This window comes from Microtus pennsylvanicus, chromosome 21, assembly GCF_037038515.1.
Source record: "Microtus pennsylvanicus isolate mMicPen1 chromosome 21, mMicPen1.hap1, whole genome shotgun sequence".
In the NCBI taxonomy this organism is placed as follows: domain Eukaryota; kingdom Metazoa; phylum Chordata; class Mammalia; order Rodentia; family Cricetidae; genus Microtus; species Microtus pennsylvanicus.
The window spans coordinates 26,889,425-26,913,159 of record NC_134599.1 but is presented as its reverse complement, the minus strand read 5'-3'; the positions used below and the strand labels follow the sequence as shown (position 1 = coordinate 26,913,159).

At 39.0% G+C, this 23,735-nt stretch overlaps 1 protein-coding gene across 2 annotated transcripts in view; it reads left to right on the top strand.

Moving 5' to 3' along the window:
* Prkd3 (protein kinase D3) overlaps positions 1–23,735 on the top strand; it is a 66,200-nt gene that overhangs the window by 33,899 nt on the left and 8,566 nt on the right. Inside the window, exons 5-14 of one of the 2 annotated variants that reach the window (XM_075954958.1) lie at positions 737–894; positions 4,929–5,121; positions 5,678–5,755; positions 8,155–8,338; positions 9,271–9,394; positions 12,770–12,847; positions 14,039–14,315; positions 17,333–17,382; positions 19,228–19,300; positions 21,208–21,314. In XM_075954958.1, coding sequence (XP_075811073.1) covers positions 737–894; positions 4,929–5,121; positions 5,678–5,755; positions 8,155–8,338; positions 9,271–9,394; positions 12,770–12,847; positions 14,039–14,315; positions 17,333–17,382; positions 19,228–19,300; positions 21,208–21,314 — 1,322 coding nt within the window. Of the gene's footprint in view, positions 1–736; positions 895–4,928; positions 5,122–5,677; positions 5,756–8,154; positions 8,339–9,270; positions 9,395–12,769; positions 12,848–14,038; positions 14,316–17,329; positions 17,383–19,227; positions 19,301–21,207; positions 21,315–23,735 lie in introns of both variants that reach the window. The other variant, XM_075954956.1, reaches the window with a different exon arrangement.

Sequence of the window (23,735 nt, the reverse complement as noted above, 5' to 3'; positions counted from 1 at the left end):
CAAATACTGGGTGTGGTGATATGTGTTTGGGAAGTTTGGAGAAAAGAGAATCTCTAGGGTTTTCTTACAGCTCCCAGTCCCAATGAAAGACTGTGCCCCCAAAACATAGTGAATGTCTTCTAAGGAATGATAGCTGAGATTGATCTCTGGTCTCCACGCTCATACACACATAGCTGTGCACAGATGACACATATACCCTTTGTGTTATATAATTATATATATTATAATATAGAATACCATTATTATATATTATTATTTACTATTATTTTATATTCATGAACACTGATGCTTGGGTTCCATATAATTTTCTCATCATTGGAGGTTTGTTGCACGCATGCCTCAGTTTGCTGCTGGATAGTGCTTGAAGCCAGAAACTCATAAACTTTTGCCAAGTGTCATAAAACATGCTTTTCTGAACTCTACCTCCAGAGTTTCTGATTCTATAGATTTGGGGATGAGTCTAGTAATTTATGTTTCAAATAAATTTCCAAGTCTTTTTCTTAGCTAACATAAGTCAAGATTCGCTGTTCTAATTAATTTAACTTTTCTAAATAAACCTGTCTCCATATGTACTATTCTTGAATTTGTTACCTTCCACATCATCTCTCGTCTGAGTCCTTAATTAAGGTTAGTATTGTTGCCAAAAAATATAAAAAAAGAAATGCTGGGTTCTATGTATCAGATTACAAATAGTAATCTTATAAAATTTTATATTTTACTCTTAAAATATATTTAGGCTGTGGATTAAATTATCATAAACGATGTGCCTTCAAGATTCCAAATAACTGTAGTGGAGTAAGAAAGAGACGCCTGTCAAATGTATCTCTGCCGGGACCTGGCCTGTCAGTTCCGAGACCCCTGCAGCCTGAATGTGTGCCCCTTCTCGGTGAAGAGGTATGTATTCTTAGGTCATAGAAGGACTTTTAGTAGTTATTCTTAGGAATTTATAAGACATGTGACATCCTAAAGCAGGTGATAGCTGAGTATAGTGATGTGGCTCCTCTTAAGGCACTTTGAATGTAATAATGATGACAAGGCCTACCTACAGCAATAGGTTGTACTTTGTGCCCCCCGGGATTACATATCATTTAGTCCACCGTGTGAGCCTCCTTATCATTACCCTGGCACCTAGTCACATACTTCACTTAATCTTACATGCAGCCATCAGGTCAGGTTTCCTAATATACAACTCTGATTATGTTTCTCTCCACTAGGTGACTATGTTAGGGCTCTCCAAAGGAGCAGACTTATACAGTAGAGTGAGTGTGTGTGTGCACATGCGTGCGTGCGTGCGTGCGTGGATGTGTGGATGTTTAAGTGACAGGATTTATGGACTGGGAAGCAGGAGAAACTAATAACTACTTAGAAAGTGGAAGCCTCAGAGTATGTGGGACGCTGATTTGAAGTCCACTGGAGAGCTGCTGGTAGAAGTCTGCCTTCAGAGGCTGGTGCATGCGGCGTCTGACACACACAGTGATGGCAGGAGAAATCAACTCTGCTGATTGGCTCAGTATGTGACATGTGCATTGCTTTTTGCTGCATCTGGACCCACACGCCATCAGTGATGCCACACACATTGACAGCGTGTCTTTCCCACTCAGTATTTCCAGTCAGTTTACTGACCCACATGGCAGTGATCTAAACTAGCATTTACCTAGACCTATAACGTAGCTTACTCTCTGAATGCCACCACACTTTTGAAACCTCCCTGTTTGTGTTTGTGTACTAGATTATAGAAAATGCATACGTTTCTAAAACTGAATAAAAGATAAATAAAAGCCAGGCTATAAAGCCTTACTGAGTAAGGAGATAGGTTTGGAAGCAGACATACTGGGAGCAAACCTTTAAGCGTAACTCTGAGATTGCTGTTGTCTGCACATACAAGGCTATTGCGCTCATCGCAGAAGACAGTGTAAAGAGGTTTGTGAGCGCAGAGAAGTTCCGTGCCCTTATGTGCCTCACTTTTCTTAGCACAGTACTTGGTACATGGTAGATACAAGTGAACAAACAAGTGTGCTGCTCCTCAGACTGTGAGCTGTACCACCAGAGCTAGTATCTGCGTGGCTCTGGAGCCACGGGCTGCTTAAATGACTTTCCAAAGTCATGGGACACGTTAATAGGAAATACTCAAATTAAGTTCAGATTTTATTAGTTATTTTTTCCCCTGATGTATTGTTCCTTTCGAGGATAAATAGAGTAGTTTAATGAAGATTTGTGTGCTTGGCAGTACTTGAAATGGCTTACATCTGTAAATCATAATCTTGCCGTTGGTCGTTTTTATAACCTCCATCTCCATACGTTAGTCCTGTCAGGACTTTTGTGTACCAGCACAGTGCAAGACTTGAGGCTCTTGTCTGTTTAACAAAATCTTTACAAACTGAGATAGCAAAGCAAAGATCTATGTAGCTCTCTTGTAAAAACTCTCATTTTTATATATTGCTTAGCCACAGGAGGCAATTTTTGAGGTAGAGAAAGAAAGGTTATCCCAGTACTCAAGCAAGGATCATGAGTTCTAGTCCAGTCAGACCCTGCTACAACAACAAACACCTGGTTAATAAATAAATAAAGTAGAAAATGAATACTATAATATAGAGACTAAGAATCAGAAGCTATGTATAGACATATATAAGGCCCTGGGGGAAAACTGATACTAGAAAATTAGTATATCTTATACACTGAACCACACAGGGAACCTGTCTGGTACAGAGAAGTATATTGCTTTAAGAGGCACACAAATGATGCTCTGATGGCCGCTATCCAGTTTGTTAGGAGCCTAGGGGAGAACAGAAGACAGAGGAAAGGGAAAAGTACAGTCATCCTATAGTATTCCTAGGGTGGGCTCTGGGACCTTCAGCAAATTGTGAAATCCATTAGTGTTCAACTCCTTTATAGTCATAGACACAATATTTGCGTATAACCTACATACATCCAAGCTCTCTTGCTAAATATACTGACATCCTCCTCCCTTCAATTGCTCGTTAAGTCAAACAAACTTTCCCCTGCCATCCTCACCAACAGAGGCAATCACTGTGACTGATGGGATCATATTGTGGGTCAGCGCATACTGAGGAGAGAAGAAAAACGTTTATTTCTGGGGTTTGATGCGGAAGACCTAACCACCGACATTAATCTCTGAGTCTAGTTTCCTACTTAGATGGGGAGAGAATTTAAGTAACCCTTATACTGACCGGTGACTGCTCCAGATGCACTGCCTGGTGCATGTTCTCTGTACTATGTCCCTAATGCCCTGATATCAGCAGGGCCTGAACAAAGGCATTAACTGGCCATTGGCATATGAAAAGACCTGCTAGAGAAACCTCCTCATTACAGGAATGCCCTGTGTATCTGATAACTAGCAGTTAAATCAGTCCTACCGTGTCTTGTATGGTTTGAATTGTTTGAATTGAGACAAACCGAAAACAGTAGATGCAGGAGCAGGAACTGCACAGTTGACTAACACACCTGTGCTTTACACGCTGCTGGTTGAGGGAGCATCAGGACAGGCTCAGACGCCTGTCTTTAGTCTTCAGTCATCTGGGGAGGTAAAGACGGGATCGTGTTTAGATCGTTTTGTATTCCAAATGTATAACAGCAGCTAGCATGTAAGTGGATGTGTATTCAGTGAATGGAATGAGCTGCACTTAGCTGGCCTATAATTTAGTTTGATTATTCCCTTTGTTTAGAGAGCTGTAGCTACAAAAACCCACTTATCTCCTAAGCTACATAAACATTTTTAATTGCTCTTTAATTTTTTAGCTTCACTTAGAAGAAGAAAACAAAACTGGAAAATATTTGCAATATCAAGGAGCTGCTTAAAATCTTAACTACTATCACTAATGCTGTCCAGTTTATTTTTCTGTTTGTCTGCCATAATTTAGTTCAAATCCCTACAAGCATATTCTACAATTGTTGGGAAATTTTGAAGTTATATTTTGTTTCGGGCTATTTTCAGTAATACAATATGGGCAGGGACCGTGATTCCTCAGTTCTTTGCTTTTCCTGGGATTAACTACTTAGTCAGCTCTGGATGGGTAGTAAAATCTGTTAGAAATTCCTTGTCAGGTGTTGGGTTTTATTGTGAAATGCTAATTGTGCATGTGTGTGCGTGCTTGGTGTGTGTGTGTGTGTGTGTGTGTGTGTGTGTGTGTGTGTGTGTTTGCATGTGCGCTTACATGCACAGAAGGGTTGGGGGACAGAAACAATAGAAAGCTATTTGGTTGGCTGAGTAACCTGATTTATTGGTGCTAGAATGAGCTCCATTGTAGGAAGGTATGGAATGTGCCACTGGCAGTAATGCCTACCTCAACCGCAAAGTCAAAGTCCCTAGGAGAGCAAACTGTAGGCCAACTCACGGCAATGGGAAATTGTTCAAGTCCATTGGACCTTCCCTGGGAGTGGGAGGGCAAGACATCGTTGGTGTTTTGGACTCATGATTGGACCCTGTGTTCTCCCCTTGCTCACCATTTAATCCCTTCTTAACACCAAGGATCTCTCTCTTCTTCAAGTATGTCTGACAGTGTAGAGAAATAATCCAGATGACGGAACTATCATTGAACTGCCCCCCATTAAGTCAAATGGATAGTTCCCTAGGTGGTCTGGAGCCAGCGCTGCCACTGTCTTAACTCTATATTTCTTTTCAAAGGTGCCAAAAACTGAAATCTGCTGGTAGTTTCTCTGCTCTTAAAAATGATCCAAATAAAATAATTTTTCTACACTTTGTTCTTGTGTTAGGAATTGCTCAGATTCTTCAAGAGTATGTACTTTCCTCATGCAAATGCTGGTAAATTAAGTCCAGAGGAAACTGCTGAGGGCCAATTTTTTTTAAATGTTGACTTTAGTATTCCCAATAAATAAATTGTGCTTAAGCTTTGCTGCCAACACTTGGTTTTTAATCTTAACTTAAACTGACAGATTTACATCTGTTTTAGTCACATGCTCACCAAGAACCGAGCAAGAGAATCCCGTCCTGGAGTGGTCGTCCAATCTGGATGGAAAAGATGGTGATGTGCAGAGTCAAAGTTCCACACACATTTGCCGTCCACTCCTACGGCCGGCCGACCATATGTCAGTACTGCAAGCGGCTGCTGAAAGGCCTTTTCCGCCAGGGCATGCAGTGCAAAGGTAGGATGCTTACGATTCATGTATGTTTTTTATAATAGATATGAGTTTAAAATATCTAAGTTTCAGAAACATTTACTATAAAAGTTGTTCTTACCGTTAGCTTAAAAGAAGAAAGGGAAAATTATATGTATACATACACACACACACACATGAGAGCTAAATTACTTTGCTCTCTAGTGTTTTATACTGTTAAAACAGGGACCATCAAAGTAACTATATGGGAAATAAAGGCATTTATTCTCATTTAAATTAAGTATAAGACCTCATGGCTGGTAAGTAGAAAATCTGTGTATGCCATGGATTCCTCATGAGGAGAAGGAGGGCTGGAGCTGCTAGCGTGTTTACATCCTACCGTTGGCCTTAGCTTCATTACACAAAGAAACTGATCCCTAACTGGGTTAAAAAAAAGAAAAACTATTAAATGCCTTCAGAAGTTGAGACCAGATTATGTTCCAAGACTTGAGTTCTTAGAGGGAGGAAGACTCGTGATTTAAAGGAAGTGTGACTATATCTGATCTTACCTGTTTAACTGACAAGCTGAATATTTTTATTTTAGATTGCAAATTCAACTGCCATAAACGCTGCGCATCAAAAGTACCAAGAGACTGCCTTGGCGAGGTTACTTTCAATGGAGGTAAAATTATAGATCTTTGTTAACTTCTATAAAACCTAGAAAAGGTCATGACTCTGTATGTTGTCTGGGTAAGGTTGTTTATATACTTCGTTTTACTGGCTTTGTTCAAGGTTTTCTTTTTTTTTTTTTTAAGTGTTCATTAAATTTTATGTACATTAAAGTTTAGCCTGCAGGTATGTACATGTAAGGGAGTCAGATCCCGTACAGTGGGGTTACAGACAGTTATGAGCTGCCCATGTAAATGCTGGGAATTGAACCCAGGTCCTTTGGAAGAACAATCAACGCTCTTAATCTCTGAGCCATCTCTCCAGTGCCCTGTTCAAGGTTTTCTTCTGACTTAATAACTGAGCAGAAAACGGAGATCACTGATGCTGTCATTAGTAGTTAATGCCTTTTCATCTTCCTTTAGCCCCTTGCTACTCTGCGGCCTCCAATATCCAGTGGTGCTGCACAGTGACTTCCAGATGCACTTTTAAAATCTTCCTGTTGCCTCTATTCTGAAATTATTGACTTTTAAATGTAAGAACAACCCTCTGAGGTAATCCTAACAAATGTCTAAAACACAAAGACATTAACTAATTTGCCCAATAATTAGGGCTAAGAAATGGCAAAGCTAGAATTTGAACCTGTTTCTGGCCTTTTGGTCTTTCTTTCAAGTAACTATGACCGTCTTCCTCCCAGAGAGTGCTAGCAAAGCCATTACCCACTTTTGGAAGGGAGGGAGGGACAGGGCTTTAGGCTTTAGGCTTCTGACATCATTTTCCTTTAACAGTTTATATGGGAGAAAACAGCAAATGTAAGGAAACCTCTAGGAATAGGCTAAGGATTGAAAATACAACTCCTTGAGAATCTAATTAACATTTTCTGCATATTTTCCATGGCTCTCAGTTGTCTTGGATCTGGTATTAAATATCATAGATGGGGTAGTTTGTAAACAACAGAAACTAATTTACCGTAGTTCTGAAGGCTGAGAAATCCAGGACGCCAGCAGATTCTGAGTTTGGCGAGAGTCTTACCTCCTGGTTCATGGAAGACACCACTTAGCTCCATGGTAACGTGCTGGAATGTGCAAAGAGGGTCTTTGAGCACCAGTGCACATCATAGGAGCCTTCGCAACTGATCACCTCCCGAAGGCTTTGAATACCATTACCTTAGAAGGCAGATTTAGTGCACAGGTTTTGGGTAAAACCTGTCATTTACACCATAGCTAGTTGACATCATTGGTAGAGTATCACTGGTTTTTCCCATGCCTAAAGTCTTGTCTAGCTTTATAGTGTACTCATTTTTTTTGTGCTTTTCTACCTTTTAATAAGTGGATTTTAAATAATGTTTATTCATTTTAATTTGCATTTCTTCGCTTACTTATGAGTTTGAACATCTTTCAAGTATTTGTTTTGTTATTTGTGTACCCCAGCCCCCACTGCATTGCCTGTTCAAATGCTTTATTTTTTTCTAATTTTACATACTAATAATTCTTTCATTTATAGGTGGCATAATGATTTGATAGGATTTGTTTTTAGCAGCTTTGCTGAGATCTAGTTTGTTTGTTTTATGTTTACCCATTTAATATATTCACAAAGTTAGGCAGCCATTACTCTGTCTAATGTTAGGAATTTTCATTTCCCTCCACAATTATGTAGCTCATAGTCCCGTCCCATTCATCTCCTTTCCAATGGCCTCTGGCAGCCAGTAGACAACTTTCTACTTTTATGTTAGTCTATTTTAGAAATTGTGTATAAATACAGTTTATTTACATAAATACATAAATAAATATGTAGGCTAATGAGTGTCTCCTTTTAGTTAGCATAATGTTTTCAGAGTTCATACACACTGTAACTATGTCAGTATTTCATTCTTCTTATGGACAAATGATACCACTCTCAGAGAAATAACCAAAGTTTATTTTTGCAGTTACCTCAGTGGGTGTCTGAGGTGTACCTCCGTGGGTTGTTAGGGATACTGTCACTGTGCACTTCAGTAATACTTCTGTGGGCATGTTTTCATTTAACTTGGGCAGGGACTCTGTTTAACATTCTGAAGACCTGCCAGCCTTCCAAAGTCACTGTGCTGGCTTACAGCCCATCAGCATTTAAATAAATGTTTTATCTTTTATTAGTGAATTACAGAATTTCAGTAAGTATTCTGAATACAACTCCCTTATCTGATATTTTCTGCATATACTTTCTCAGTAAAGCTCTTGCCTAGAATTTGCAAGGCCTTGGATTTGAGCCCCAGCACACAAAAAAAGTAAGAAACAAGCAGACTTCCTCATCTTGAATCTTCAAGGATATTTTTCTCAAGTTTTAAAACTTTTTTCCTAGTTAATTTTAAGACTGATCTGATTAAATGCATTGATACTCTATCAATATTAAACTGCACTTCATTTAAAACTCTCCTAGAGCCTTCCAGTCTGGGAACTGATGCAGATATACCCATGGATATTGACAGTAACGATGTGAACAGCGACGGCAGCAGGGGCCTGGATGACTCAGAGGAGCCGTCCCCACCAGAAGACAAAATGTTCTTCCTGGACCCGACTGACGTTGACGTGGAGCGAGATGAGGAGACTGTTAAGACAATCAGGTAATAAACTAAGCTGCTGCCAAGGGCAAAGGCAGGTCAGCCTCTCCATTAAGGAAAGGTGGCATTTCTTTAAGTGGAATTTTAAATGTAATTTAAAATCTAATTAAATAGGCTAATTCTTTTTTGTGTGCACCACAATATTTCTAAAATAAGCTCTATCACTTTTGCTATCTACTCAAGATAGAAAGTACAAGGATTTTTACGTTCTTGAAAAGAAGAGAACGTTATTGAATAGTTTGGATAAAATATCCAGCTATGGAGCAGTGTTAAATCATTAATGGAGCAACCCGGGTTCCTCACACATGCAGGTTACCAGGTGGTGGAATGAGCAGCGAGAATGCATTCCTGAGATGTCTGCATACACATACACCAAACTGCACGTTTTCTCCAGATACAATTTTACTTGACCTGATTTTACTTACTACAATGTTTAATTTTCTTAATAGCTATAAGTAATTTCTCTTAATAATGTTTTTCTTTAATATGATCAACTGATTACTAATTTTGAAATTTGAACCCAGTGAAGTTGAGTAAACATGTTTTGCTTTATGAATTTATTCTTCTGCCTAGGGCAAGAAAATTCCTCAACAGCAAACCCAAATGAGTTCCCCAGGCTCCAGGTCACCTGACTGGAAGATCCTTCTGCTGCATCCATCGTCTCCCCTCCTTTCCCTCCCCTCTCATGTGTGTCCACGGCCTTCCAGAAAAGATCTTGACAAACTCTTAGTTACAGTATTATAGGCACTTGATACGCTAACTGTGCATCAGTGTAACAGGACTAATTCATTTTCTTTTTAAGTCGTTGTCTTATAATATTTTGAAAAGCATTAGCTCAGTTATCTTTGAAAATTTTGATGAGGCTATATATAATATGTATGATACTTTATAAATAGATACTGACAATATTGATCATAAATTTAAATATTTTTTAGTCCATCCACCAGCAATAATATTCCACTGATGAGGGTTGTACAGTCCATCAAGCACACAAAGAGGAAGAGCAGCACAATGGTGAAGGAAGGGTGGATGGTCCATTATACCAGCAGGGATAACCTGGTCAGTAATTCCATACAATTGAATGTGCTAGTAAAACTTGATGGTGATTTTTACTTTATGCACTTTTAAAATTAAGAATGAAATAATATATTAAGACATTATATACAATATAGAAATGTGTAAGTTATGAGTAATGATTCTAGCTAAAGATGGAAAAAATTGGAATTGCATTTGAATAGTCATCTATAGTACGGAAGGAAACAACTGTTTTATGTGTATAAGTAGTGTAAATGTGCATGTTCTCTTTGGATCAGTGTAAGCAAAAGGGAGGAATTGTAAAGTTTAGTTGAGCGGCAGAGGAAGATAGCAGAGTAGAGTTGTTAAAAATGCTGGCTTCAGAGCCGGGCGGTGGTGGCGCACGCCTTTAATCCCAGCACTCGGGAGGCAGAGGCAGGCGGATCTCTGTGAGTTCGAGACCAGCCTGGTCTACAAGAGCTAGTTCCAGGACAGGCACCAAAGCTACAGAGAAACCCTGTCTCGGAAAAAAAAAAAAATGCTGGCTTCAGAGCTAGGCCCTCGTAAGTCTGTCACTAAAATTGTAAACATGGTACAGTTACTTCTTTTTATGCCTCCATTTCTCTGTCTATAAAGTCTGTGTAATAGTAGTACTTTCTTGTACATCCAAATGAGCCAGTATATATAAGAAGAGCTTAGGACAATGTTTGGCATTTAGTAAGCAGTCAGTTTAGAACAGTAGCCATTAAAATTTGCTGAGTATTTGCTAGTAAGTCTTTTAAGAACAATACAAAGTTAGATTGCTGCAGTGTTCAGACCTCCTCAGGGAAGTCTCTTTGTGTAGAGGGTGACAGTTAACACAGGAACTTGCCACTGGTCACATCACAGTAAGTTTCTATGGCGTGTTCAGTCACATCAGACCTGCTCTTCTCCCCAAAACTCCAGGGACCATTGCAAAAGAGGGGCAGAAAGATAGTAAGAACCAGAGTTGGGGAGGACCCAAGTGAACAGTGTCTTCTGGACGTGTCGAAACTGCTGTGTTCATGACCTCCAGCAACTATGGCTACCTGTACAAGATCAAGCCGGTCACCGTTCCAGCTCACAAGCTCCTGTTCTAGCCAAGGGCTTTGGGGGAGGGAGACTTGATCGTCTTTAAGGTTATGGCTCCTAGTAGGTCAGCCATGCATCCTCAATGGCCCCATACCCAGGAATTTATGGGTGGCACCAGTTGAACTATAGGTGATACAAAATTGGGGAGGTGGGTGTGAGAACTGGACAGAGTTAGGGGGAATAATGAGAGTAAGAATGATCAAAATTCATTATATGCATCTATAAAATGCTCAAAAAATAAAAATATTTAAAACATGCAAAGTGTTTAATATATTTAGGTGGTTTCAGTAAGGTTTTCATATGGTGCCAGCAGTACAGATCATGACTGAGTATTTTTCTGTTTGTTTATAATCCGTGTCCTTTCAGCCGGAGTTTAAAAAATATAAACACACATTTGAGAGTTTACTCGTGTGTCTAATGATGGGTAATTCAGTAAATAGCATTGGGATAGCCAAATAGCTGTTTGGGGTGGAAATGACTATAACATAAATCACACTTTACATGTAACAAAACTAAATAAAGACTTAAATGGTCTCAAGTTAAACCACTAGAAGAAACATGGAAGAGTTATTTTATAAAGACCGTTTTGGAGAGGGGAGATCAATTCACCAATCTCATGAAAGAAGTTCTCTATGGCAACTGGAAAACAAGACAGATGACAAATTGAAAAGGGCATTTCAACTTACACTGTAAATAAGAACTAATCAAGAATTGTGACTAAGCCAACAAATTGACAATAAGAAATACTACAACCCAATAAAAAAGCAAATTAATAAGAAAGGAGAAATCACAGAAAGGGAAATAAAATTACTCTTATGCATAAAGTGTGGTTTTCTTTGTAATAAAAGAAATATTAACTTCAATTTGCACTGGCATAACAATTTTCTTTTTTCTTTTTTTTTTTGGTACATCAGAAATCAAAATTTTCATAATACAGTGCAGTTAGAAAGTCAATGAATCTCAGCCTGTGGATCATGACCCTTTTGCGGGTCAAACAACCCTTTCACAGGGGTCGCCTAGAACCATTGGAAAACACAGATATTTACGTTGCAGTTCATAGCAGAAACAAAGTTATAGTTATGGAGTAGCAATGAAAATAATTTTATGATTGGGGTCACCACATGAGGAACAGTATTAAAGGGTTGCACCATTAGGAAGGTTGAGAACCACTGGTCTGAGTAGTCGCCTTTGTGTTAGGGATACAACTAAATCAGGTCAAGTCATATGTAAAATAAAACACTATCAAAACAGTTTTTATATCTTTTTAATTTTTTTCTGTATTTTTAAGGATTTCATATATGTTTACAGTCAGTGAAATATATCTACTCCATTTTTCCCATGTCCCCCAAAACATCACCCTTTCAACTTCATGTCTTTCTGTGTGTATGATAAACACGAAGTCAAGTTAATGAATACTACCAATAAATGCCTGGATATATGGCCACCCACTGGAGTATGCAAACCCTACCAGCGTCCATATCCTCAAAAGAAGTGAATTATTCCCCCTCTCCCAGCAACTGTCCACTATTAACGACTCCTCATTAAGGGGAGAAACCTAAGGGTCATCCACTCTACCTATACCAGGATTTTGTCTGGCTTGATCTGGTTTAGTCTTGTGCAGAGTAACCACAGTTGCTATGAGTATGATTGCAAAGCCGTGCCATTCCCTGAAGGTGGCATTTCACAGGGCTCCTCCCAACTTCTGGCTCTTTCTGCCTGCTGTGTGATGTCTGAGCCCTGGTAGTGATTAGCTAAATATCAATGTCCTGTTTAGAACTGAGCACTGAGTCTTTTTGTTCTCAGCACATTGACCAGTTGAGAAACCTTTGACCTGGCTTAAGTGCAGCCCAGGTCTGTCAGCTGGAGCTAGGGGAACTGGAGAAGTGTGGGTCTGGGGGCTCTGCATTCTGGAAGCCCTTACCTGTAGGCACCAGGGTAAACAGAATGGTTGGAGCCTGAGAACCACTTGGCTGTTGGTGCTCAGGAAGCAGCTCTGTGTGTATCTTTTGAGAAATTTAGCATCTAAGTCAATTACATAAATCTATGCATGTAAATAATCCATAGACATTTGTGTGACTGTCTACAAAAGGATCCCTCAAAACAACATAGCTTGCTTGGGGAAGAGTGGGGTAGGATGAGAGTCACTGTGGGAGTGATAGTTTTCACTAGGTTTCTTCTCTATATTTTGGAATTTCAAGCCCCACTGTTTAAGCCTACTCAAAATAGAGGAATGGATGCTCAAGGGAAAGTGCAAGTATTTTGGAAGGAGTAGTTTTTGAACCACATTTTTCTAACTTCTGTTTTTAATAGAGGAAGAGGCATTATTGGAGACTTGACAGCAAATGTCTAACATTGTTTCAAAATGAATCTGGATCAAAATATTATAAGGTAAGGGTTTTGCATTTTATAATAGTATTTTTTGGTTTTTCAGTCAAGTTTTATATGGTTAACTTCATTTTTATGTAAATATCCTTATGAATGCCTAATATAGTTTCCAGTGGTCATTTTAGGTCCTTGTTGGAGCAGCTGCTCTTCAACTCCATTTCACATACACACAGACTAAAAAAGCTGAATTGCCTATGGCTTTTGGCCTAATATTTGGATTGAACTAATGGATGGTTTAGGCCAACGTATAGACTGGAAGGAATGCATAAGCAACCTCACTGCCCGGGATTCTTTTTCTTGCTCAGTTTAAGGGTATTGCTTGCAGAAGAGCAGTCACAGAGACACAGCTATTGAGTGGCACTGACTCATTGAAGGTGACGAGTGTTGGATACGGAGGAAAACTACCTCCTCCATATGCTTTTCTGCCTGTGTCTTAATGGTCTTCTCCACCCCAAGTCTCTCCCTTATTTCACTGTCTATGTATATGTGTGTTTGTGTGTGAACATGCATGTACACCCGTGCATACACATTGCATCTGCAGGTACATGCAAGAACAGAGATGGATGTCAGATGTCTTCCTCTATTTCTGTCTACCTTTTCTTGAAGTATAAGATCTTTTTTTATGTGTATGGGTGTTTTATCTCTATGTATATGCACTGTGTGCATGCCTGGGGCCTATAGTCGCCAGAAGAGGGTATTGGGTCCTCTGTAACTAGAATTACAGGTAGTTGTGAACTACCATGTGGGTGGGAACTACACCCAAGTCCTCTGCAAGAGTAGAAAGTGCTCTTAACTACTGAGCCATCTCTCTAGCCCCTCTACCTTATTTTTTAAGATGGGGTCTTTCACGAAGTCTGGAGCTCACTGTTTTGGAAAGACCAGCCAGCCAATGAGCTCCCGGAGATCCATCTGTCCCTGCCTGCCACCCTCCAGCTCTGGGAATCTGACGGGTCCTCATGCTTGCCCGTCTAGCACATTACACATCTCCTGTGCTCTGAGTCTCTAATACTCTATGTGCTGCCTCTAGCATTGCTGGACACTTAAGACAGACATACCATAATGTAATCCATATACCGTATACTGTGTTGGTCTTAGTGGCATTCACAAACATGCTTATCTTTGATTCTTTAGTGTATTTAAAGAATAAAACCAAGTATGTATTCATAGTTTTTCAATGACTAACTTTTATTTCAGGAAATTCCACTTTCAGAAATTCTCCGCATATCTTCTCCTCAAGATTTCACCAGCATTTCACATGGCAGCAACCCACACTGTTTTGAAATCATCACTGATACTGTGGTATACTTTGTTGGGGAGAACAATGGGAGCAGCTCTCACAACCCTGCTCTCGCTGCCACTGGAGTGGGACTCGATGTAGCACAAAGCTGGGAAAAAGCAATTCGCCAGGCCCTCATGCCTGTAACTCCTCAAGCGAGTGTGTGCACTTCTCCAGGTCAAGGGAAAGACCACAGTAAGTGGAAACACCTTGGCGGCTTCTTGTCTTGAGCATTTGTGATATCCTTGAGTGGCTGCGCTCTTTTTTCTTTTTCTATTTTGCATTTTTAATGTTTAAGTTTTGTCTCTAATAGGAAATACCATTTTAGATAATGATTTCATAAAGTTACACTGGATGTCATTCATATGTACATATGCGTGAATACATATGTGAGTGACAACTCAGTGTCTAGACACAACTGCCTACAGAATTTATCTCCTTACATTTAAGCTCTACATCTACCAGCCTGCTCTCTGTCCGATCTGAGATAGGTATTTTTTTTTGCCTCTATAATAGTAGCTACTTTGTAGAATTGTTAATGTTAAGTGGGACCAGATAAAGAACAGTGCTATAGTACTTAGCATCAATGAAGTCTCATGAGATTAAATGTTGGTACTTTATTTCCTGCTGGCATATAAATCTGTAATAAAGTACTGTGTTTACATTATACACATAAAACCTGTTAAGTCACAATGATGTTACTTTTAAGTTAATCAGGACAGAAATTAAAATGATACTGAGGTGGCCATGGTGGTACATGACTTTAATTCCAGCAATGGAGAAGCAGAGACATGTGGATCTATGAGTTAGAGGCCAGCCTGGCCTGTAAAGCGAGTGCCAGCCAGAGTCATAGTGAGATTCTGTCTCAAAAAGAGCGAGAGAGGGTATTACACCAACACAAGTTATAAAATTAAACCCAAGTTAAATAAATGTTGAATGAATATTTAATAGTAAATAAATTATCATATAGTATCACTTTTACCTTGTTGTAATAATGTCTATAGAGAATTATAGAGAAACATAACTCATTCATTATATTGAAATAAGTATTAATTACTTTCCAAATAAAGTGTATCTCAGTTTACCTATATTATTTTATACAACTGCTTTGTGCATTATGTTAGGCCTTGAACTAAAATCCAGGAGAGAATTAATAAAAGCTATTTAAGGAAATATGATATATACGGGTGTTAGGACGTAGCAAAATACAGTACAGGAACCAAATAAGGAATGCTTCACTGTGGAAACTGAGATCTGGATAGGAAAAGTAGAGATTTCATAATAGAAATGATGGTTTGGAATTTGGGGTGCAGTCAAGACTAGGATAGGCAGAGGTAAATGAGGAGGGAGAGGAGGTAGTCTTGCCTTCACTTGGGAGACGGGAGTAATCAGAAGGATGAAGGTTGTAGTCATGTGCATCTTTGCTGTTCAGTGTGACCTGAGACAGGATAGGGAAGTGGATGGCAAATACTTAACAGTATTTAAGTTCTGGGAAGATTTAGACAAAATAACATTTAACCAAAACTAAGATTCGTTCCCCTAGAAATGATAGAGACATATATGCACACACATTTTATTTTTAATATCCAAAATCTCTGAGGCAAAATCATAGGAGAATGTAGACTCATTGCTGTTGCTTACTTTGCTGTGTGATCTTGGACTCTGTCATCTAAAGTGGGAAGAAAAATAGATGTACACAGTGACTTGGCGTAGTGCCTGGCACTTAAACTAATATTACTCCTGCTTTGTTCCTCTGGCTATCTATACAGTAGCCAGTCTGGAACCTATAGAAATTAAAACTGGATGCATCCAGATAGCAAGACCATGGAGAAAAAATGAAACTGGCCACTGAAAGGCAGTGGCAGACACATTAATTCTGTTCGTGCCTTTTCTTGATTGCTGTTTAAAGATCTGAATTACTTTCAGGATGTGGTGGTATGCTCCTTTAATTCCAGAACTCCAGAAGGTAGAGGCAGGTGTATGTCTTTGAGTACGAGGCCAACATGGTCTCTGTAGAGAGTTTCAGGCAAGTCTGGATTACGTAATGTTATACTTCATTACCACTGTATAAATTTATCTAATTTAAGCTTTTTATTGAAAATTAAGAGAGCTTTTTAAAAAAAATGTGCACAACTGTTTTACCTTTATGTATGTCTATGAACTACATATGTGAATGCTTGCCCTCAGAGGCCAGAAGAGGGTATCAGATCCGCTAAGACGGGAGCTACAGATTGTTGTGAGCCACCCTGTGGGTGCTGGGACTCAAACCCAGGTCCTCTTTAAGAACAGACAGTGTTCTTAACCACTGAACCATCCCCAGATGCATACTTTTTTATATTTTATAAAGCACGATTAATAAAAGCTCAGGGTCAGAAATTGGGGTTCAACTTAAAGATAAAGCAAAACAGCCAGCCACTGTCTTGACCTCAGTCTGAAATGGTGATCCTACTTCCTGGAATCTCAAAAGGAGACTGTGTGACTGAGAGCTGTTTCCTCCCATTTTATAATCCTCTCTAGGGCTGGGATTAAAGGTGTGCACCACTATCATTAAAGGCATGCACTGCCCAGTTTCTATGGCAACTAGTGTGGCTACTGGGATTAAAGGTGTGTGTTACCATAATCTGGTCTGTAAGGCTGACCAGCGGGACTGTTTTACTCTCAGATCTTCAGGCAGTCTTTATTTATTAAAATCCAATTAAAATCCACTACAGTTTTAAAACAGTATAAGCAGAATAGAGATATAAATATTACAGTCCTCATTCCCCAGCCTACAGCACTCACTCCCCAAAAGTAAAATTTTTATTTTTAATTCAGACCCTGCTACCTACAGCTTGTTTTCTCTTCATTTGATTCTGACAGTGCTGGTAACTGAATCCAAGGCCTTACACTTCTCACATAATAGACAAATGCTCTATCACTGATCCATGGCAACGCTGCCCATAATAGGACATCATGGCTTGTTTTCTGACTCAGTAGTTATGGTTCTATGTTGTTTACTAAATATTTAGAGTATTATTTTATAGAGATGTGTCATTTTATTTACTCAGTTCTTGTGGGTGGATTAGTATTGATATAACATTTTATTGAGTATATTATCTGTATTTATGTATTTTTAAGTTTAATGCGCTATTGATTTTCATGCTAGTAAATCATATTAAGTCACATACTAATTTTTGTGCTTTTTCTCATTTCATTCTTATATTTTACAGAAGATCTGGCCACCAGTATCTCCGTATCTAACTCCCAGGTTCAGGAGAATGTGGTAAGCAATAATTAGATCCAATATGTGCAGGCCAGATATTTAAAATAAAGAGATTAATGTGAAAGTCTTGTCAGGATCAAGTCTATGTCCCCAAGTACTGAGCAGTTGCTAAGATACAAAGCTAAACTTCGCAGTCATGCTGCCCTGAGCTAGCAGTTCTGCTTTAGGTTAGAAATTAAGGCAGATTCTTTCTAATCATGAAAATGGGAATTTCTTCACTTAGAAGGTATCATGAGAACTACGCAGTGATGCGCTTTGTCTGATCACAGAGAAGGCTTCCTGAGGAGAAGTGTAGCCTGAGCTCTCCTCAGAGGATGGACTGGGTTTGCCCAGTGTTGAGGGAGTGAGCTGGGAGACATGCATGCATGCATAGATACAGGATGAGCAAATGGAAAGAAGCAGGAAATGGAGGACCCTCAGTGAGTATATTAAGTTTGCTGTGTGTAAGCACACTAACTTGTGTAGCAGTATGACAGCCTCTTTCTGTAAAGGACCAAATATTAAACAGTTACATGGTAGAGTCTACCCAACTTTGGCCACTTTAGCAAATACCTACACAGGAATGCATGTGACTATTTTACTAAATGTGTGGCACTAAAATATGAATCTCCTGTACTATAAACATATAACAAATTATTACTTTGATTTGTCCAGTTATTTTAAAAACTTAACCATGGATTAAGCCACAGGGGAAGAGCCAGGAGCCATACTTTTCTACCTCTTGGATCAGATTGAAAGAAACAAACAGAAATACTATAAAGTCGTTTTGTGTTGTTCTCGGATAAGAACCTCTCTCACCTGGAGTTTCAAGCTATTATAGTTTTCTAACAGAAGCGTGGGGCTTTCTGAGATGGAGTCGAGAATGAATTTCTAATCAGGAAGAGATAATAATCATCAGGAGATATAACCCCTGTGTCGCCCTGGTAATGTCTAAAATAAATTCCACCTTGAGCAGAGAAAGGGGAACCCTAAGAACGTGAGAGGACACGTCTGGATAACCCCTCGGGAGCCTAGAGAGATGTGCATCCAAGGCTAAGGAGGAAAGATTCAGCTTTGGCCTTATTTGCTTTGAATGCCCCTTGGCTCAATGGTTTAGAACCAAAATTTCATTACTTAAATTAAAAGTTGAATTGAGGTTGATAAGCTTATACAAATGATTCTTACAACCTTTAAAGTCTGTATTACAACTTAACATATATGCATATACACATTCACTGGTGTTTGCTTCAAGGCTGAAGCTTCGAATATGTTAAATGGGCTTATATTCACCTTTTACCAGTCGTGCCCATAATGCAGTTCTGGCGCTACACACTCCAAGTTAGTATTTGAATGTTCTGAGAGCAGCAAACAGTAACCAAAAAAGAGGAGGGAGGAGCATTGAGTGAGTGGATTTGTGTTAGAATTTCACACACATCTCAATCCCAGTGTAAATTTAGGTGTTGATTTTGGATATTGGTCTAGGTACACTTGTGTATGTAGAGGCCAAGGCAAACTCAGGCATCATTCCTTTCTAACAGCTTTCACCACGCGCGCGCGCGCGTGTGCGTGTGCGTGTGCGTGTGCGTGTGTGTGTGTGTGTGTGTGTGCTCGCACTAGCTTGAGGCTCACTGATTAGGCAAACTGGTTCCAGGGCAAACTTAGTCATCATTCCTGTTGAGTGTGTGTGCGCGCATGCCTACGTATGTTCACTCACTAGCTTGGGGCTCACTGACTAGTTAGGCAAACTGGGTGACCAGCTACCTCCAGGGATCAGCATAGAAAACTTTTTGCTCTAACATAAAAATTAAAATGTGTTTAATTATATCATTCAGAGACATTTATGGTATTTGCTTATTTCCTTGATAGGACATCAGCAGTGTGTACCAGATCTTTGCAGATGAGGTGCTTGGTTCTGGCCAGTTTGGCATTGTTTATGGAGGTAAGCAAGTACAGCCTTTTATATGTGTAGTTTCTAAACTGTAAATATTAAGACGGCTGTCATTCTTGTAGCTCACAGATTCGTTAAGTTCCCTTTTCCTCAAAGGTTGGTTTGCATCCTCTCAACTAAGTCCTTTCTGGTAAAACAGTATCACTTCATTTCAGTTGGAAAATTCTAAAAGTAACAGGATCAGGGAATTATTTTTGTAGTAAGTCTCCCTCTTCTTAAAGATCACATGTAAAGATGTGTTAGTGTTGGGCTGTGTGGGCTGTTCACTCAAGTATGCTCCCCACTAGTTTCTAGTGTGAAGCAGTATTCATTTTCTGTTGACATGAATTTTCTATAGGGTCTGACTAGCTGAACTCTTTTTTTTTTTAATGTGTAGCCCAGGCTAGCCTCGAGCTCATGCTCCTCCTGCCTCTGCCTCCTTCAGCAAATCCTGCTGACGTGCGCCACCACAACCGGTGAATATCTGAACTCATCACGCTCTGCGGTAAAGGATGCCGATGAAACTATTTAGCCTCCGTGTGTCTCAGTATCTCATCATCTGCTTGATGAAACTAGGAAACTGAAGTCCACTGCTCATAGACTTACTGGAATTAAAACTAATGTGTACATGAAAGTCCTTTATAAGCAAAATTCCAAGATAGAATGTCAAATCTTTGTCATCCCTTGCTTCCTCCTTCGGTTGGACCCTTCTTTCACACTCTCGGAGTGAGCCTTTCAGAAAAATCAACATCTGACATCCCGAAGCCCACGCTCTCTGTGGTCACATTCTCTTCCTGCTTGTGTAGCCTCCATTCTAACCGCAGTTCCTTTCTACTTCTTCCAGTCACACTTGCATACCTCTGTGCTGCCCTCTGCCCTTCTCCACCCTGTGTTCCTCTGGTGGACATCCCTTTGTGTTCAGGCTCAGGGAAGGGCTTCCTCTCACGTGCCTTCTCCCCATCCCACCTTCACGGAACAAGTGCAGTGTGCTCCCATGGTGCTCCCGCCACATCCTTATGCTGTAGTGCATGTAACACTTGGGGTTTCTCTCATCTTCCTACTGGACTTTAACGGTGGCTTTAGAGATTCTGGGCTTTCCTTATACTCCCAGTATCTGCCATCATGTTCTACACAGAAAACGTGTGGGTTTTACACATAGACACAACACTGTGGTTTGTAACTTCACATTTGTCCCTTTTAGACTAGTGATGTCTCTGTAAGACCTCACTGAAGGAAGAGAAAATGGTCTGGAGTACTGCTGGCACCTTTCCAAACATGCCCTCTTAAATCAGTCACATTTTGGGGCCTGTGTCCTTGAAACAGTTGTAATTTTCAAGTTAATAGATTAGTAGAAAACCAATCACTTGTGTGTTAACTGGAGCTAATAAATAAATATACCTGCTGTTTTTCACCTCTTAAACTGTAGCATTTAAACGGTGACCTTACTTAATAAATACAAGGCAACTAATCATTTTAATGAATGAATGAGATACTGTTGCATATTTATTTTATGTCTAAAATATAGAGATCTGGAGTTTGAGGCTATAACGTAATCACTCTGCTGAACCTAACTAAAAATAAAGTTAAATAAAGTTAGTGAACCTAAATAAAATAAAGTACATACAGTCTCTGAAGACTTAGGGCATTTAAAAACTCATTTATTTAACATAGTCTGTTACTTCTCAGCAAGAAAGTTCACGAAGATGTTGGACGTTTCAGGTCATGAAATTGCCTTTATTACAGGGCAGTACTATAGAGGAAAGAATCTCATTTCTTAAGACTGTAGAAAAGAAAATGAGCAACAGAAAATGCAAGAGTAAATACATTAAATTTCAGTCTGAACAACGTCCCAGTAAAGCTTTCCTGTTCTGATATAGCTGCCATAGCTGCCCATTTGATTCTTTTCTGTTCTTGAACAGGAAAACACAGAAAGACTGGAAGGGATGTGGCTATTAAAGTAATTGATAAGATGAGATTCCCCACAAAGCAAGAAAGTCAACTCCGGAATGAAGTCGCTATTTTACAGGTAAAAACAAAACAAAAAAATTAAAATGGTTACATAAACTTGAGTTTTGATTTCTGAGTGAATATTTTTGATGATGCTGATAAGGATAGGTTTGGAGGCTGGTTTTGATGTTTTGACTACTAAACAGTGCAGGTCCTTTTTTTAAAAGATTGCAATAATGTTTAAAAGTTTAAAGGAGGCTTGTTAGTATTTTATTCTGTAATACTAGTTTGATTAGATTTTTTTTTCCTGAGTGAAATCTCTAAAGATAGGAAGTATCCAGTCATAATTCATTCAGGGATACTAATACTTCTGCTGTATTTTTATGTCATTATTTTATTTATCAGATTCTCAGAAATAATGTGAATATACTAATTACTATAAAAATAAACACTGGTTTTAAAAGTGTGCCTTTTAACAGTAATGTGTTACTCTATTAATTCAAAGTTACTTGCATTGTATTATTTCATTAAAAGTTGTGGCGTTTATTTTGGTTTATTTGGGATTTTTGTTGTTTTGGTTTTTCGACTTCAAGGCTTGCTTTGTAGCCCAAGATAGTCTCACACTCATGGTGACCCTCTAGCTTTATATCTCATGAGTGCTGGAATACAGATATGCACCAACATACTCAACTTGTTAAAATATATTTTGAAGTTTTGCTAGCAAGAATGTAAATCACATAAAATAAAGTACTTGTATTTTTCTTTTGACCTATTATCTTTAGCTCCTTTGGGAGTTATGTAGCTTGTTGGTTTATCTTCTGAATGTTGTGAATAATAATCATACTCAAATGCCCGTTAGCTCATTGCATGGCTTTCCATGTTGTTGAAGAAATACCCCTGTAGTAGTTAATGCTCTCCACCCTCCGTCTGCTTGTGTGTGGAATTAAGATAGTCTGCTGCACTTAGGCTCCTTTGAAGGAGAGAAGTGTTTAAGCAAATGATTAATGATTCATTTCTGGCATTATCATCACTGGTAAGGAACAGTGGAATGATAATCGGAGTTTCTGGTCAGCAGGTACCTAAGCTCGTCCCAAACCATGCTTCCAACAAGCTAACTTCAGATTATTAGTAGCATTTACATAGGCTATGTATGAGTGTGTTGTTGATGTCATTTTATATTTAATTTTGAAATGTTGCTGTCCAACTAGTATGTAGAACAATAAAATGAGGGTTTATATCTAAGGACTTATTTCTCTTTGACTTTGATCACAAACAGAGCCCTCGACTGAGTATTGAATTTAGGGATTTTCAGTTATTGCACACAGTGAATTCTGGTTGTTTATATCAATGGTATTTGGTGACTTTAGGGTGTCTCCAGATACACTCCCTTCTTATAAACTTATTTATTTGGGAGAGGGGGTGTGTGTTCAAAATTGTGGCTTTAGGTCTCCTGGCAGTGTGTAAACACGTAACAAAATCTATATGTATATAGATTTTAAAGATGAGGTTTAATACTCTTTGAATGTGAGAAAGAGAGTAATGTGAACTTATACCACAAATTCTTTGTAAAACAAAATTTTCAAATCACATTTTATTTACTGAAATTGGTTCTATAAGATTTAGTCAGTGAGCATTCCACATAAACTTTCACATGGATTGAATGAAACCGTGTTATAATTTATACTCTAGCCACCTTTCATATGTACACTGTGACACAGACACACACACACACACTAAAATACATATTTATGAAAAGGATAACTACGGAAGGCAGAAGAAATTATAAACATTAAAAATGGAATTAATAAAGGAAATAATACAGTAAATCCAGGTGTCAGTTCTGTGTCTGGGAGGTAGGAGTGCGTGTAAAAGTAAAGCAGCCAGCCTCGGCTATTTCTTTAAAATACAAGGACATAACAGAAGACAGTGCAAACAGTCCCTCCCTTCACTGAACCACTTCTCAGTACACAACTGGGGAAAATACCTATTATTCTTGTTGTAGTTTTCATTTTATATGCTTTTAGTTTACTGTCTAAGTTTTTTATTCATTATTATTACATATATACATGCAAATTTATAAATACAATCTGCTGGTTTGATTTGTATATGTGTATACATATGTATGTATATGTTTGTGCGTTTAGGACTCACTGCTTGGGATTGGATCTTTCAGGGACTCTTCCTTGTAGCAGACTGATTGTCCCTTTCATGGCAGTCATGATTTGACTGTAGTTCTTCGTTTATGGGTAGGGCTTCTGAGATTACTCCCATCCATGTCGGCATGTCATCCGGTAGTGCCATTTTACAGGTCTTGTTAAGGCAACCATATCATTGAAGTTTCATGGATGCAGCTTCCCTGTCCTATGTAGAAGAAACTATCTTGCATCAGGCTTCCTGGTCTTGGGTTTAGGTGTGTCATTTGGTGTTGGGTACCCGTGGTCTCTGAATTTGGATCAACTGTGCCTTTCTGTAATGATTTCTATCTAATGCAAAAAGAAGC